Genomic DNA, 14,667 nt, shown 5'->3' on the forward strand with positions numbered 1-14,667 from the left:
ATGGGAAAACCCCTTTCCCAGTGGCTTGAATCTTTCTATGAAGAGGGAAATTGCATGAAGAAATGAAAACACCATGTGAATGTGGAAGCAGAGAACGGAGTGTGGATCTACAAGCCAAGGAATGCCAGGGCCAAATAATGACGCAGGTAGGGTGCTTACCTTGCATGTGGCCAATCCAGGTCAGCTGCATGCAAGGCAAGTGCTTTATCTGATGTATTATCTCTCAGTCCCAACATTTATTAGCTAAATATCCCAATCTTTCACGTGAAATGTACTTTTAACTATGGATAAAGTGACTACTATGATCTGAATGTTTATGCCTTCTAACGGAGTGGAGCAGGCCAGCCCAGGGCCCACGCCAAACAGAGCCCGAGCAGCCACTCACTCTCACACTCCCAAATCACTGCCAGACTCCGACAAGACTTCATTACCTCAGGACTGAGCCTCACTATAGAACTTAACCGGTCAAAAACCTCAGGGGCACAGGTTCTTGTGGCTGAAAACTCCAGGCTTTCTCGGAGTAGGGATGGGCTACCTCCCCCGACCTCCATGTACTTTCAGAAGCCCGAGCAGTCACTCCCACAGTGCAAAGCCACAATCCACTAAAAAATTTACTCCAGATGGACTGACCAGTTAAAAATTCTGAAGCAGGGCTGGAGCAATAGCACAGCAGGTAGGGCCATTTGCCTTGCACGCGGCCGACCCGGGTTCGATTCCCAGCATCCCATATAGTCCCCTGAGCACTGCCAGGGGTGATTCCTGAGTGCAGAGCCAGGAGTAACCTCTGTGCATTGCCGGGTGTGACCCAAAAGAAAAAAAAAAAATCAGAAGCAGAGGGGGCTCCTGGGGCCATGGCGGCACTGGTGGCCTTGCGCAGGGGCCTCGGGGGCGGCCGCTGGATGCGCTTCACAGGGGCTGCCTCGAGCCTCTCCGCGCCCGGCTCACACCAGGTGCTGCAGAGTTGTTCACAGTATCAGCAGGTGACTGACAAGGAAGACCTGCCCATTCCAATGGAAAATCCTTATAAGGAGCCTCTAAAGAAATGTACCTTGTGTGGAAAACGTGTAGATTATAAGAATGTACAGCTTTTGTCACAGTTTATTTCTCCATTTACCGGATGCATTTATGGAAAGCACATAACAGGTCTTTGTGGGAAGAAACAAAAAGAAATCACAAAAGCTATCAAAGGAGCACAAATCATGGGGTTTATGCCGGTTACATACAAGGACCCTGCATATCTCAAAGACCCTAAAGTTTGTAATATTAGATACCGGGAGTAAACGGTTATCAGCAAATGTTTTACAATAAAGTGGTGTGATACTAAAAAAAAAAAAAAATTCTGAAGCATGTGAGGGGCTGGAGTGATAGCACAGCAGGTAGGGTGTTTGCCTTGCACGCAGCCGACCCGGGTTCAACTCCCAGCATTCCATATGGTCCCCCAAGCACCGCCAGGAGTAATTACTGAGTGCATGAGCCAGGAGTGACCCCTGTGCATCGCCGGGTGTGACCCAAAAAAAAAGCAAAGAAAAAAAAATTCTGAAGCATCTGGCCACATTTGCGTCTGTGCAACATCTCCAAACTCTAAAACACCGACAATCCAGTAGTAGCACACAAATTTAGATGGGATGGAAGGTAGAAGCCAACCAATCTCAACTGACAAAAACATTAACACAGAAGGCTTAGCTTGCAACAACATCTTAGTAATCCCTCAGACAAGGACTTAATGTCTTCATGGTGAGATTTCTTCTAAGGAAATAATTTTTGTTATTCCATTCGCAATTTAATGGGTAACAAGCAATATAAAATAATTTATGTGGGCCTGCTACAGGGGCAAGCTTGAGGAGTGTTTGGGAAAATGGACACAAAGGTGGAGGGAAGGTGACAGAAGTGGTGGGACTGGCATTGGACTACTGAACGCCTGTAACGAATTACAAATCATCATTGAACAACTTTGTTCATGGACTTTATTCACGGTGTTTGAATAAAGAAGCCAGGAGCCAGGACAAAGAGTCCCCAACCATATCCCCCAAAAACATTCCTGCCTTGACATTAAAATGTCCAGCACTAATGCCTCAGAGTGTGACTAAAGTCACAGTGTCTCATCCATGTCTTCACAATGATGAGAACTTCACAGCTATCCACCATGTGGTACTCTGCCCAGACAGGCAGAGACTATACCAAACATCTTTAGAGTCCGCACACACTCACCTCAAGAACCAGGAATATGGTGCTGGCTGTCTCCAGCACCTGGTACAGTTGGCATATATGCTGGTGTCTGAGGTTCTTCAAGGCATCAATCTCTGTTTTGATTCGGGGCAAATCACTCTGAGAAAGACAGATCGAGTGAGCACTAAGCCCTTATGGGAAAATGTCACAAACACCCGTATCAGAGGGTATCAACAGCCTCAAAACAAACTGCTGGATGATACAGAAACAGGCAAAACTCGTTCCTATGTACGTGCAAAAAGTTACGAGGGATCAGTGAGAGAGTACAGGGGGCAGGGCATTTGCCTTGAGCACAGCCAACCAGGGATCAATCCCCAGAGTCCCAGAAGGTCCCCCAGGCGCCATAATGAGTAATTGCTGAGCACAGAGCCAGGAGTAACCCCAGAGCACCGCAGAGTATGGCCCAAAACCAAAAGAGGAATAACTAGAAAAAAATAACTAGCAAAAAATATGAATTTTTAATTCTGAAAATTAATCTCTAAGTATTTTGAACAACTTTAAACTTACCCCTAGGGCATTTTTATCCATGATTTTTATAGCTACCATTTCTCCAGTGAGGATATGGCAGGCAAGTTTGACTTTCGCAAAGCCACCTAAGGAAAGAGATAAAGAAGACTAATCTATATATCATCATCAAGGTAAAGAGATCACATACAAAAAACCCTCCCATATGCCTTAAGCCCCATGCTACCTCTCTGGCTCAATAGGACTTTTTTTTAAAAAAGTATGCAGAGGTACCAGGAATGTTGCCTAATGATAGAGCACTATTTTCCATGTATTAACATGAGGTTTAAGATGCTTGCCTTGTATGCAATATACCCCAGTTCAATCTCCAGCTAGCTCCATGTGTTCCCCCAAGCTGGATAAAAAATATATACACTTAGCTATCTCTTTATTTAAAAAAATTTTTTTTAATTTAACAGAAGGAAGGGGAGATTCTGGAGAGATAGTACAGTGGGTAGGGTGCTTGCTTTGCACATGGCTAACCTAGTTTTAATCCCCGGTGCCCATATGATCCCCCAAGTCTGTCAGGAATAAACCCTGAACAAAGTGACCCAAAGTGTTAAAAAAAAAAAAAGTTCCTGGTAGTTTTTCTGATCTCCATGAAAGGCAATTCCACCTTTCTAAGGGCTAAGGCCAGATACTGGGAGTTATCTGTACATCTGTATACTTGGCCTCCTATTGTGCCCTGCATCCCGTATTCAACCATCACAAGTCCTCGTTCTGTCTTCAAAATACATTAATATTCTTTTCACCCTAGGAACTCTAGGAACACGATTCCCTGAGCACCCTCCAATTGACTCCAGGCACTGAGCCAGGAGTAGTACTGAGCACTGTCAGGTATGCCCCCTGCAGTAAAAGGTGGGGGGAGGTTAATCTATACTTAGCTCAAAATTCTACAGTGACTTATTTTTTTGCAGTGTCAGAGATTGAACTCACGGTTTCACACATGCAAAGCAAGCATTCTGCCACTAAGTTACATCCTTAGAGCTCCTGTTTTATTCTAAATAAAATGACCTATAAGTCTTCCCTCACTTTTTTCTTACTCTACTTTTTCTAAGTGTTTTTAACGTTAGGCTAGACTAAAATGCTCATGCCTACCCAAGTACACTATACTCTCAAAATTATTGATCTCTCCTCTGCATCCAATAAAAAGAAAAACAATGATTACCTGTGCCAATAGTTTCATATAATTCATAATATTTGAGAAGTTCATCATAATCTTTCATAGTCCTCCTGGAGTTTATTCAAAATTATAAAAAGTACCTGCAAGACAGAAATAATACATGACTAAAAACAGGACTCTTAAGGAATTATCTCCTTCATTCTTGCCTGGGGGACCAGGCAGTGCCAGGGAGAGAACCTGGGCCTTAATGCAAAGTATGTGCTCACTTTGCGCTTTACCTTGGGCTTTCTCTCTAGCCCGAGAACCATCCTTTGACTAAGAAACTCGCTTATTGGGTTTTGCATTAATGCTGTCTGATTAAGATATACGGACATAAAAAGTAGAGAGTGAGTATGGGGAATTGTCTGCCATAGAGGCAGGGGGCAGGTTGGAATGGGGGTGGGGGAGATACTGGGGACATTGGTGGTGGAGAATGTACACTGGTGGAGAAATGGGTGTTTGATCATTGTATGACTGAAACTCAATCATGAAAGCTCTGTAACTGTATCTCATGATTCAATAAAAAAAAAAAAGAGAGAGATGGGCACATGGAGAGGGGCCTTGAGCATGGCTATGGCTGGGTTCCAGAGGTCTTCAGCTGCCAGGGATCTGCTCGGGGCGGGGAGGGAGGCTCGGTCCACCCCCTCGGAGGGGCCCCGGTGAAGGCAGCCAGGTTCAAGGCAGCCAGGCTCGGGGGCAAGAGACTCGGCTAGGCGGCCCCACCCAGAAACTGCCCCCAGCGCTGTGTAATCCCATCAACGGCCAACATCCAGAGACTATAAAACCAAGCTCCCAGAAGAGAGGTACACAGAGTCTCTTGGGGGAATGATGATGATGATGATGATGATGATGATGATGATGATGATGATGATGATGATGATTTTTTTCCTTATTTTATTTATTTATTTTCAACATTTTTTTTATTTTTAATTAGTGAATCACCGTGAGGGTACAGTTACAGATTTATACATTTTTGTGCTCATGTTTCCCCCATACAAAGTTTGAGAACCCATCCCTTCACCAGTGCCCATTCTCCACCACCAGTAAACCCAGCGTCCTTCCCACCCTCCCCAGTCCCGTCTCCCCCCCCCACCCCAAACTGCCACTATGGCAGGGTATTCCCTTTTGTTCTCTCTCTCTGATTAGGTGTTGTGGTTTGCAATAAAGGTGTTGAGCGGCCATTGTGTTCAGTCTCTAGTCTACACTGGCATGCGCCACCCCTCCCCCGTATGACCTCCGACCACATTTTACTTGGTGATGATGATTCTTTTAAATGCAAATAAGTCTTAGGCATATAAATAATACTAGAAAAACAACATACCTGGCATCATAACCTTACATTATACCTTTAAGTCAGTTCCACTTTATTCTTAAGTGAAGACAAACACAAAAGATTAAATTCAAACTACAGCCATATTTCAAAACAGAAGAGGATCTTGTAAATAGATAGAGATAACCATAAACAAATTAAGCACTAAAACTGAAATTTTATGCATGTCCAAACATCATTGAAAAGAAACAAGTATTGGTACCATACAGACAGTACAGGGAACAGATTAAGGTGCTTGCCTTGCAAGCAGCTAACCTTTTTTGATCCCCATCACTCATACATATCCCCATACGTACCCCATTCCCCCGCAGGCACCAGGAGTAAACCCTGAGAACAGAGCCACGATGCAAAGCCCCTAGCACTTATTACTATCTCTATCACACAATATTTTTTGAAATGTAAGCAAATGACATAAAAAGGTATTTCACAGGGGCCAGAGAGTATAACGCGGGTAAGGTGGTAAGGTGTTTGCCTAGCATGAAGCTGACCTGGGTGCAATCCTGAGCACTCCATATGGTCCCCTGAACACCACTGCCAGGAGTGATCCCTGAGCGCAGACCCAGGAGCAAACCCTGAGCACTGCCCTGAGCACTGCTGGGTGTGGCCCCAAAACAAAAAAAGGCATTTCACAAAGAAGCACAAATAGCCAACCTGGGAAAATACTCAACTCCATTAGTCATCATGGAAACGGAAATGGAAACGATGATTCCTATGATACATAATTTTAGCATGTGTATAATGAACTATTTCACACTAATGATTCACAACTTACATCAATTACATATACACAATATGGGTCAAGTGACATGAAAAGTAGTTGAAAAAAGTTGAAGGCCAGGGAAGCGCTTGCCTTTTACTCCCGTTTGATCTTGGCATCACATATGGTTACCCACACGCGAACATGAGTGATCACCAAGCAGAGTCAGGAGTAATCCACCAGATGCAGCCACCCCAACCCTTTAAAAAACAAAACAAAAAAAAAAACCACCTAAACTTCAGCAGATCCTAAAGGGATAAAGGGACAGCACAGGGGCTTAGAAAATCTGTCTTAAAAATCATGAGTCCAGATCCCAGGGTCACCTATGAGCTGAGATCCTGAGACTTCCCCTGTCTTCGCCCCCTGGTGCTGCAATTTCTGACCACACCGCAGCCAGGTGTGTGCAAGCACCACAAAATGGTCTGACCCCCAGTAAGCACGGAAACTCAAGAGATATGAGCACATGCCAGTCAGGGGGAAACAGCTCTGGTGAACATGCCAGGGACTCTGTGCCTCAATGGAGAATGACTTGTGCAACCTCAGAGAGCACCACAGCTGAGTACAAGAGCACTGCAACCTAATACACACCATCGAGCAATCCAGCTAGAAGTACACATGTACTGAATTAGAGGTGTGCATACAATCCCTAACCATGGCAACAATCACACCAACAAGGAAGGAAGGACACGTAGAAACATGCAAAAACACACACTTACTGACCTTCATGATACACATGTATACATACACACTACCTACCCTCCCAGCACACACACACACACACACACACACACACACACCCTACCCTCCCAGGACATACACACATACATTACCTATCCAACCAACACACACACACAACCTAGCCTCTACCTTCCTAGCGCACACACACACACACACACACACACACACAACCTACTCTCCCAGTACACATGCACACACATTACCTATCCACCCAGTACACACACATTATCTACCTTACTAGTACATGCACACAGACACACAAGGGATTTTTTTATAGGAGTGGAGATATAGTCAAGCTATAGAGTACTTGGTTTGTGTGAGATCCTAGGTTCCATCCTATTAAAAAGCCAAAGTAAAAAAAGTCTCTCTTTTCAGTCTTTTTTTTTTTTTCTAAAAAAAAAAGGGGGAGCAGTGGAGGGGTGCTGGTTGGTGTCATGGTGTTGACACCAACACCATGAGCAAAGTGCCATAGAGACAGTACAGCCCTTAAGGTGCCTACCCTGTACCTGACTGACCAGGGTCCCACGAGCACCACAAAGGTCGAAGCCCCTGAGCACAGCCGGGTAGGGCCCAACCTCTTCCCCAAACTGTCAAATCAGTTTTACCTCCACCCCACCCACCGCCGCCAGGGTGCGAAGGAATATGATCAAACTTAATACACGAGGGTTTTTGTTGGGGGGTTTCTGCTTTGGTTTGGGGGCCACACCTGGAGTGCTCTGCGCTTACTCCTGATTCTGCGCTCCTGATTCCAGGCGGGCTGGGTCCATCCACGTGAAAAAAATTGTACAAGTCAGGAAGTGGGTCCAGAGTGAGAGTACAGGGGGTGGGTCCCTTTGCCTGGCGGCAAATCCCCTGGACAGTCCCCCCTGAGTGCCGCCAGGAGTGATCCCTGAGCACAGAGCCAGGCGCAAGCCCTGAGCACTGCCAGGTGTGGCCCCAAAGCTAAAAACAACACGTTAGCGGGGCTGACTGCCCATCTGCTGGGTTCCCTAGCAGAGGCACAGGGAAACACAGACCCGCTGGTAAAAAGGTGCATTCGGGGCTCTCCCGGTTCCCCCGCGCTTAGCGCAGAAACGCACACGGAAGGGTGAGCCGGAAGGTGGGCGCGTGCCGTGGCGACGCCCCTCGGGGCGCGGGACCCCCGGGAGCTGCAGGGGCCGGCAGAAAGAACGCGAGACCCTTCCAACAGAGCCCGGGAGGCCCGAGGGGGCGCGGGCGCACGGGCGCGGACGCGGCTGGCGACGCCGAGGACCCGCGCCCCGCTCGCAGCAGCATCTCCGCAAAGGTGCGAGCGAGAGTCGTCAAGGCTCTGCCAGCCGCCGGACACACACATACACACACACCTGAGGGGGCGCGGGCGGGCGGGCGGGCGGTCCGGAGCGGGCAGCTGGCAGCGGGCACAACTCGGACACCAGCTCGGCGGCGCAGCTCGGCCGCTTCCGCCCGCCAATGGAATCAAACCTCCCGCGCCGGAAGAGGCGGGCCTGCGGCGCGCGGGCGCGGGGGCGGCTCGGGAGCGAGCGAGCGCGGGCACGTGGGGCGGGAGCGAGCGGGCGCGGGCACGCGGGGCGGGAGTGAGAGCGGGCACGGGAGGGCTTTAAAGTGAGCGCGCTAGGTCCGGGAGCCCCGAATGCTGGTCTGAGAGAATGGGATGATGCGCGCCTCAGCCCCGAGGGCTGTCGAAGAGGTGACTCGCTCTGCAACTTTTAGTCCAGCGGGTAGGGCACTTGGTTTGCACGTGGCTCCATCCCTGGCACCTCATATGATACCCCAAGCACCTCCAGGTGTGACGCCCTCCCCCCCCCAAAAAAAATAAAAAGAACAAAGACCTTGCTTTTCACAATGGTGTGTGAGCTTTTCCTGCGGAAAACAGAGGGAGTGCAGCTGGGAAGGCATTTGCCTTGGGGGCTGGAGCGATAGAACAGCGGGTAGGGCGTTACCATCCCTTTTGACCAAATCCTGAGCACTGCCTGGAGTAATTTCTGAGTGCAGAGCTAGGAATAACCCCTGAGCATAGCCGGGTGTGACCCAAAAAAAGAAAAGGAAAAAAAAGGGCATTTACCTTGCCTGTAATAAGTCAGAACCAGGAGAAACCCCTACAGCCAGATGTGGCCCCCAAACCGAGCTACCTGCATACTAGAATCTGAGTTTCTTACATTCCCTTACTGCTCAATCTGAGTTTCTTACATTCCCTTTCTTTGGAATGATCCACAGAGAAGTCGCATTGTACTCATTTATCGTCTCTTCTGCCAAATGCATCTTATCCCACCCCCCACCGTAAAAAGTCACTTATTCCCCTTCAGTCTCCAAATATTCCAAAAATATGTTACCAAAGGGAGTAAACCCTCCTGCTCCGGCTCAATCAATAGTTCCAGATGACTTAAATTACTGTAAACACTCGCCTAGCATTACAATAGAAGTCTTTCTAATATATTGTCCTGTTCTGTATATAGGCAATTTTGAACTTTTTATGTAATAATAACTTGATCCAGAAGAAAAAAAAAAATTTTAAGTGGGGCCCTGGGAATTCACACACTCAGTGGCCTGGGTTCAAACCATGGAAGGACAGGACAAGGAATAAAGTTCTTGTCTTGTACTTATGGTTTTCTAAGTACCACCGGGAGTGATCCCTGAGGACACAGCAAATAGTAAGGCCTGAGCAGCAACAGGTGTGGCCCATCCCCCTCAAAAAATAATCTTCTTGGGCTGGGGAGATGATCTGGGCTGGAACACAGGTTTTGCCTGCAAGAGTCCCAGCACTGCCTGGTCCCCCAGTATCACCAGGTATGGCACAAAAACAAGACCTCGTATAGAAGGTGCTGTTTACTAAGATCAGTGAGGTCAGGAAACTCAAGGGGATCTGAGATGCCCAGGAAATCTAATAAAAGGCAGCTGTGGAAAGCCTGAGGCCTGATAGGTGAGAGGAAAAAAACTGCAGTCACTGCAGTGAGTGGAGAATCCATGGAAGGGGTCATGTGGGGTGTAGTGTGATCAATCAGTAATGCTGCAGAGGGTACATTAGTTTGAATTTAGTAGGAAATTATCTGAAGCCTGGGTTCAGGTACCAAAGCCAGTCTTCCAGGAGAAAACTTAAGCATCACTGTAAGTGGGAGAGTTGGGGGGACGCAGGTGTAGGTGCAGTATAGAGCAAAAAGAAGAGCAAATATAGAGCAAAAGTGAAGGTAGTAAGGCCACAGCATGGATAAGAGAGCAAGGGCACACATTAATTACCACAGGCAGTGATTTCATCGTCTTGGCTGTTGTAAGAAGTAAATGTGACCAAGGGCCAGGTCAGAGGAGTTAGGTACAAAGATGGTGTTAAGGAATGATAGAACCAAATATCCAAACCACGAGTCAACAGCACTGAAATCAAGAGTCCCAAGCTTCAACAACTGAACTAGAAAGGTGCCTGTGTAGAAAGAAGTTGATAGTACAGAGTGATAGTACAGAGGGGAGGAGCTGTTTCCCTTGAATGCAGCCAACCTGGGTTGGATCCCCAGCAATCCGTATGGCTCCCTGAGTGCTTCCAAGAATAATTCCTGAGTGCAGAACCAGGAGAAACCCCGGAACATCCACAAAGAAACCCCTGAGAAGCCACAAAGCAAAAAAGAAAGAGAGAAAGAAAGAGAAAGAGAGAGAGAGAGTGAGAGAGAGAGAGAGAGAGAGAGAGAGAGAGAGAGAGAGAGAAGTAGCTGGAGGGGGTTATGAGGGTGGGGGTGGGAGGATATGGAAGTGAACCTGGGAACATTGGTGGAGAGAGGTTGGTACTGGTGATGGGATTAGTGCTGTAGTATTGTGTGTCTAAAACTCAACTATGAGTAACTTTGTGAATCTCAGTGCTTTAATTTTTTTAAAGTGAGGACAAAAATAATTAAACATGATCATAGATATAAAGTTCTCAGACTCAAAAAGCATAACAGTCTCTACAGCTCTACCACCCTGAATGTGCCCAATCTCGTCTCAAAAAGATCAACTATTATTACATGCTGACTTAGCATGTTTGGCACCTGAGAGATAGTGGTACCCACGGGACCACAACTGGTACCAGGGATGGAACCATGTGTGGGGAAGTGTCTTAACCCTGCATTATCTCTCCAGCCCAGCGTTTGTTAAAGAACAACTTTGAGGAGAGTTGAAGAATCCTGGTGATCTGTAGCTGCATTGAGGAGGGTGGGTCCAGCTTCTATTTCTTTTTCCTGCTTCTGACTATGACATTTTGTTACCACCTGGTGGCAGCATACCCCAATCCTGGGGTTCAACTCGGTAATGATAAGGACAGACGTCTCTGATTGTGCTTGCCCACTCTTTCCTCCTGCCTCACTGTGTGCACTGCTGGGACATCTCAACTCCTCTTCTGCCCCAGTTCCAGTAGTCACAGGACTCAGAGCCCATAAGCTCCCCTGGTTCTCAGGTGTTGAAATGCTGACTGAAAAACACCATGGGGGACCTAGTGTCACTTCTCAGCCCTCCCGATCACATGAGCCAATTCCTCATCATCAGACTCTCAGAGAGAGAGGGGAAGAGAGAGACAGAGAGACAGAGAGAGGGAGGGAGAGGGATGTGTGGGGGGGGTGGGGAAAGAGAGAGAGAGAGAGAGAGAGAGAGAGAGAGAGAGAGAGAGAGAGAGAGAGAGAGAGATCCTGTTCTGTTTCTCTAGAGAATCCTTACCCATACCTATTGGAACACTAGCTGGCAATAAAAAGAAATGAGCTATAGAGACACACAACTTGAATAAGCTCAAAGGAATTAAGCTGAATTTTTTCCCCCTTTTTTTTGGTTCACACCCGGCAATGCACAGGGGTTACTCCTGGCTCATGCATTTAGGAATTACTCCTGGCGGTGCTCTGGGAACCATATGGAACACTGGGAATTGAACCCGGGCCAGCCACGTGCAAGGCAAATGCCCTACCCACTGTGCTATCACTCCAGCCCCTAAGCTGAATTTTTTAAAGTTATTTATTTACACAGGCTGGAGCAATAGCACAGCAGGTAGGGAGTTTGCCATGCACTCGGCCGAACCGGATTCAATTCCTCCGCCCCTCTAGGAGAACCCGGCAAGCTACCGAGAGTATCTCACCCGCACAGCAGAACCTGGCAAGCTACCAGTGGCATATTCTATATGCCAAAAACAGTAACAACAAGTCTCACAATGGAGGTGTTACTGGTGCCCGCTTGAGCAAATTGATGAGCAATGGGATGACAGTGATGACAGTGATACAGACAGTGATTTATTTATGCCCTGGCCATGCTCAGTGTTACTCCTGGCTGTGCACTCAGAAATCACTCCTGGAGGGCATATGCATACATGGGATAACAATTATAAAAAAGGAAAACAATTAGCTGCAAGTGGTTAGGAAGTAAGGAGGCAATGGAGGAAGCTATAAAAAATGCATAAGGGAGGGGCTGGAATGATAGTACAGCTGGTAGGATGTTTCCCCTGAACATGGCTGATCCGGGTTTGATTCCTGGCATCCTATATGGTCCCCTGAGCACTGCCAGGAGTGATTTCTGAGTGCAGAGCCAAAAGTAACCCCTGAGCATCACTGGATATGACCCCAAAACAAAACAATCCCCCGCCCCACCAATGTATGAGGAAATCTTGCATGACAGTACAATTTGGTATCTTGATTGTGGAGGGAATTACAAAGTGACACATTTGTTTGGAGCTATGGACGTGAGTACACACATAAACATGCTAATGATTGCAAGTAAAACCATTTAAATCTGTAAAAGCTCGTGGATTGCACCAACATTGATTTCCCAGTTTTGAATTGCGCTCTTGCTGTGGAAATTATTAACAACGACAGAGGCTAGTGTACTGGACCTCCCTGGGCACGTCTCTGAGTTCCCGCGAATCTGTCATTATTTCTAAAGAAAATGTTTTAGTGGGGGGCTGGAGAAATAGTACAACGAGTAGGTTGCTTGCCTTGTGGTGCTGCAAGCCAGGAGCCCTGCCAGGAGTGATCCTTTAGTGCAGAGCCAGGAGCAAGCCCTGAGAACAGCTGGGCGTGACCCAAAAACAGAAATAGAAAAGAAAAGAAAGAGAATGTTTTTGACTAGTCAGAAATGTTACAGACCTTTTTTTGTGGGGGCAGAGGGAGCTACATCTGGGTAGTGCTTGGGGGTCTTTCTCCTGGCTGTGCTGAGGGGAACGTGCAAGGCTGCTGGTTGAACCTAGGACCCCTGCAATGCAAAGCATGTGATCCAGTCTATTGAACCCTTTCCCTGGCCTCTGCTCCAGGCTTTTTTTTTTTTATTTCTTTTATTAATTCACCATGTGGAAAGTTACAAAGCTTTCAGGTTTAAGTCTCAGTTATACAATGCTCAAACACCCGTCCCTTCACCAGTGCACATATTCCACCACCAAGAATCATAATATACCTCCCCCCTTCCCCCCACGTCCCCAGCCCCCCACCCCACATGTGTAACTGGTAAATTTCACTTTACTTTCACTTTACTTTGATTACATTCAATATTTCAGGCTTTTAAGGCAAGGGGGTCAGGGCACACTGTCTACACAGCCAGGAACTGCCTTATGTCCTTCCTGAGTTTCCACTGTCACACCAGAGAGTCTTATACATGAAAAACCTCTTGATAATTATCTGAGCCTAGATCCTGCTTTCCATATCTCTCTTCAACCAAAAAAACTTATTTTTGCATGACTTTAACCCACAATGAAGTGTTCAATAACCAAATGCTATGTAAATAGAACAAAGACAGGACTTGGCTTTTGGGGGGAACTTACCAGAGGTCATTTTATTTATTTATTTTGTTTGTTGGGCCACACCAAACAATGCTCATCTCCCAGTTCTGAACTCAGAAATCACTCCTGGCAGTATTCAGGGGACCATATGGGGGGTTGAGGATTGAACCCAGGTCAGCTGTGTGCAAGGCAAGCACCTTACCTGTTGTATTATCACTCCAGCCCCTCATTTTCTATTTTAGAAATCAAGTTATCTTTGGTTTTATGCCTCCTGGAATTAGCCAATGCAGGATCCCTGGGTGACCACACTTTTGTAACTGTAGGTCCACATATGCCAATGCCAATAATAAAGGTCCACTGTCATCCCGTTGCTCATCGATTTGTTCCAGCGGGCACCAGTAATGTCTCCATTGTGAGACTTGTTGTTACTGTTTTCGGCATATCAAATACGCCACGGGCAGCTTTCCAGGCTCTGCCATGGAGCGAGATACTCTCAGTAGCTTGCCGGGCTCTCTGATAGGGGCGAAAGAATCAAACCCGGATTGTCAGTGTGCAAAGCTCCAGCCCAATAAAGGTCCACATATGCCAATAATAACAGAGAGGACCCAAGGCTCCTTTCAACCGAATTTCTTGTAAATATATATATACATATATATGTATATATATATGTATATATATATTTGGTGAGCAGGGGTGGGTACTGAGACTCAAACATGGTCTTCACATGGGTGGATCATATCCCCGGCCCCTAACAAACTTCAAAACCGTATTATTACAGTGACAGAGATGAACAAAAATCAAGTCTCTCTTAAATTTCATTGATGAAGGTTATTTCAATTGTGGTCAGGGGAACTGTTGAGCCACACTTAGCAGGTTCAGGAACTCTTCCCAGCTCTGTATTTGGAGGTCACTCCTGGCATGCTCAGAGAACAATATGGTATCAGGGACTGATCAGGGTTAGCCACATGCAAGGCAAGGAGTATTAACCTCAGTACTCTCTCTCTCCAGCTCTAACAAAGGTTATTTTATTTAAAAATTTACGGGGGGGGGGGGGGCGCCGAAGAAATAATGCAGCAGGTAGCATGCTTGCCTTGTATACAGCTCACCTGGCTTCAATCCCCAGCACCCTATAGGGTCCCCTGAACTCCATCAAGAGTGACCTGAGCACAGATACAGATGTAACCCCTGTGTACCACCAGTGGTGTTCCCCAAAAGTAACAATAATAAACAAAAATTAGGGAGGCTAG

At 46.9% G+C, this 14,667-nt stretch overlaps 2 protein-coding genes across 8 annotated transcripts in view; one reads left to right on the top strand and one right to left on the bottom strand.

Annotated features, from left to right (window-relative positions):
- The window catches only part of MELK (maternal embryonic leucine zipper kinase), a 67,234-nt gene extending 63,278 nt beyond the window's left edge, over window positions 1–3,956 (bottom strand). For 4 of the 7 annotated variants that reach the window (XM_055143343.1, XM_055143325.1, XM_004600242.2 and 1 more), the window contains exons 1-3: window positions 3,899–3,956; window positions 2,734–2,819; window positions 2,209–2,325 (exon numbers count right to left, since the gene is read on the bottom strand). In XM_055143343.1, the coding sequence (XP_054999318.1) occupies window positions 2,209–2,325; window positions 2,734–2,819; window positions 3,899–3,956 (261 nt within the window). The remainder of the gene's footprint in view (window positions 1–2,208; window positions 2,326–2,733; window positions 2,820–3,898) is intronic. The other 3 variants (XM_055143347.1, XM_055143315.1, XM_055143338.1) reach the window with 2 other exon arrangements.
- Window positions 852–1,337, top strand: LOC129405804 (28S ribosomal protein S18c, mitochondrial-like). Its single transcript, XM_055143353.1, has one exon. The coding sequence runs from the start codon at window positions 852–854 to the stop codon at window positions 1,278–1,280; it is 429 nt and encodes a 142-aa protein (XP_054999328.1). The 3' UTR covers window positions 1,281–1,337.
- Window positions 3,957–14,667: the final 10,711 nt, after the last annotated feature.

Source organism: Sorex araneus, chromosome 1 (genome assembly GCF_027595985.1).
Source record: "Sorex araneus isolate mSorAra2 chromosome 1, mSorAra2.pri, whole genome shotgun sequence".
NCBI classification, from domain to species: domain Eukaryota; kingdom Metazoa; phylum Chordata; class Mammalia; order Eulipotyphla; family Soricidae; genus Sorex; species Sorex araneus.

Excerpts from the sequence above, each read along its gene's own strand:
- LOC129405804 (XM_055143353.1), top strand. The coding sequence starts at position 852 with ATGGCGGCACTGGTGGCCTTGCGCAGGGGCCTCGGGGGCGGCCGCTGG.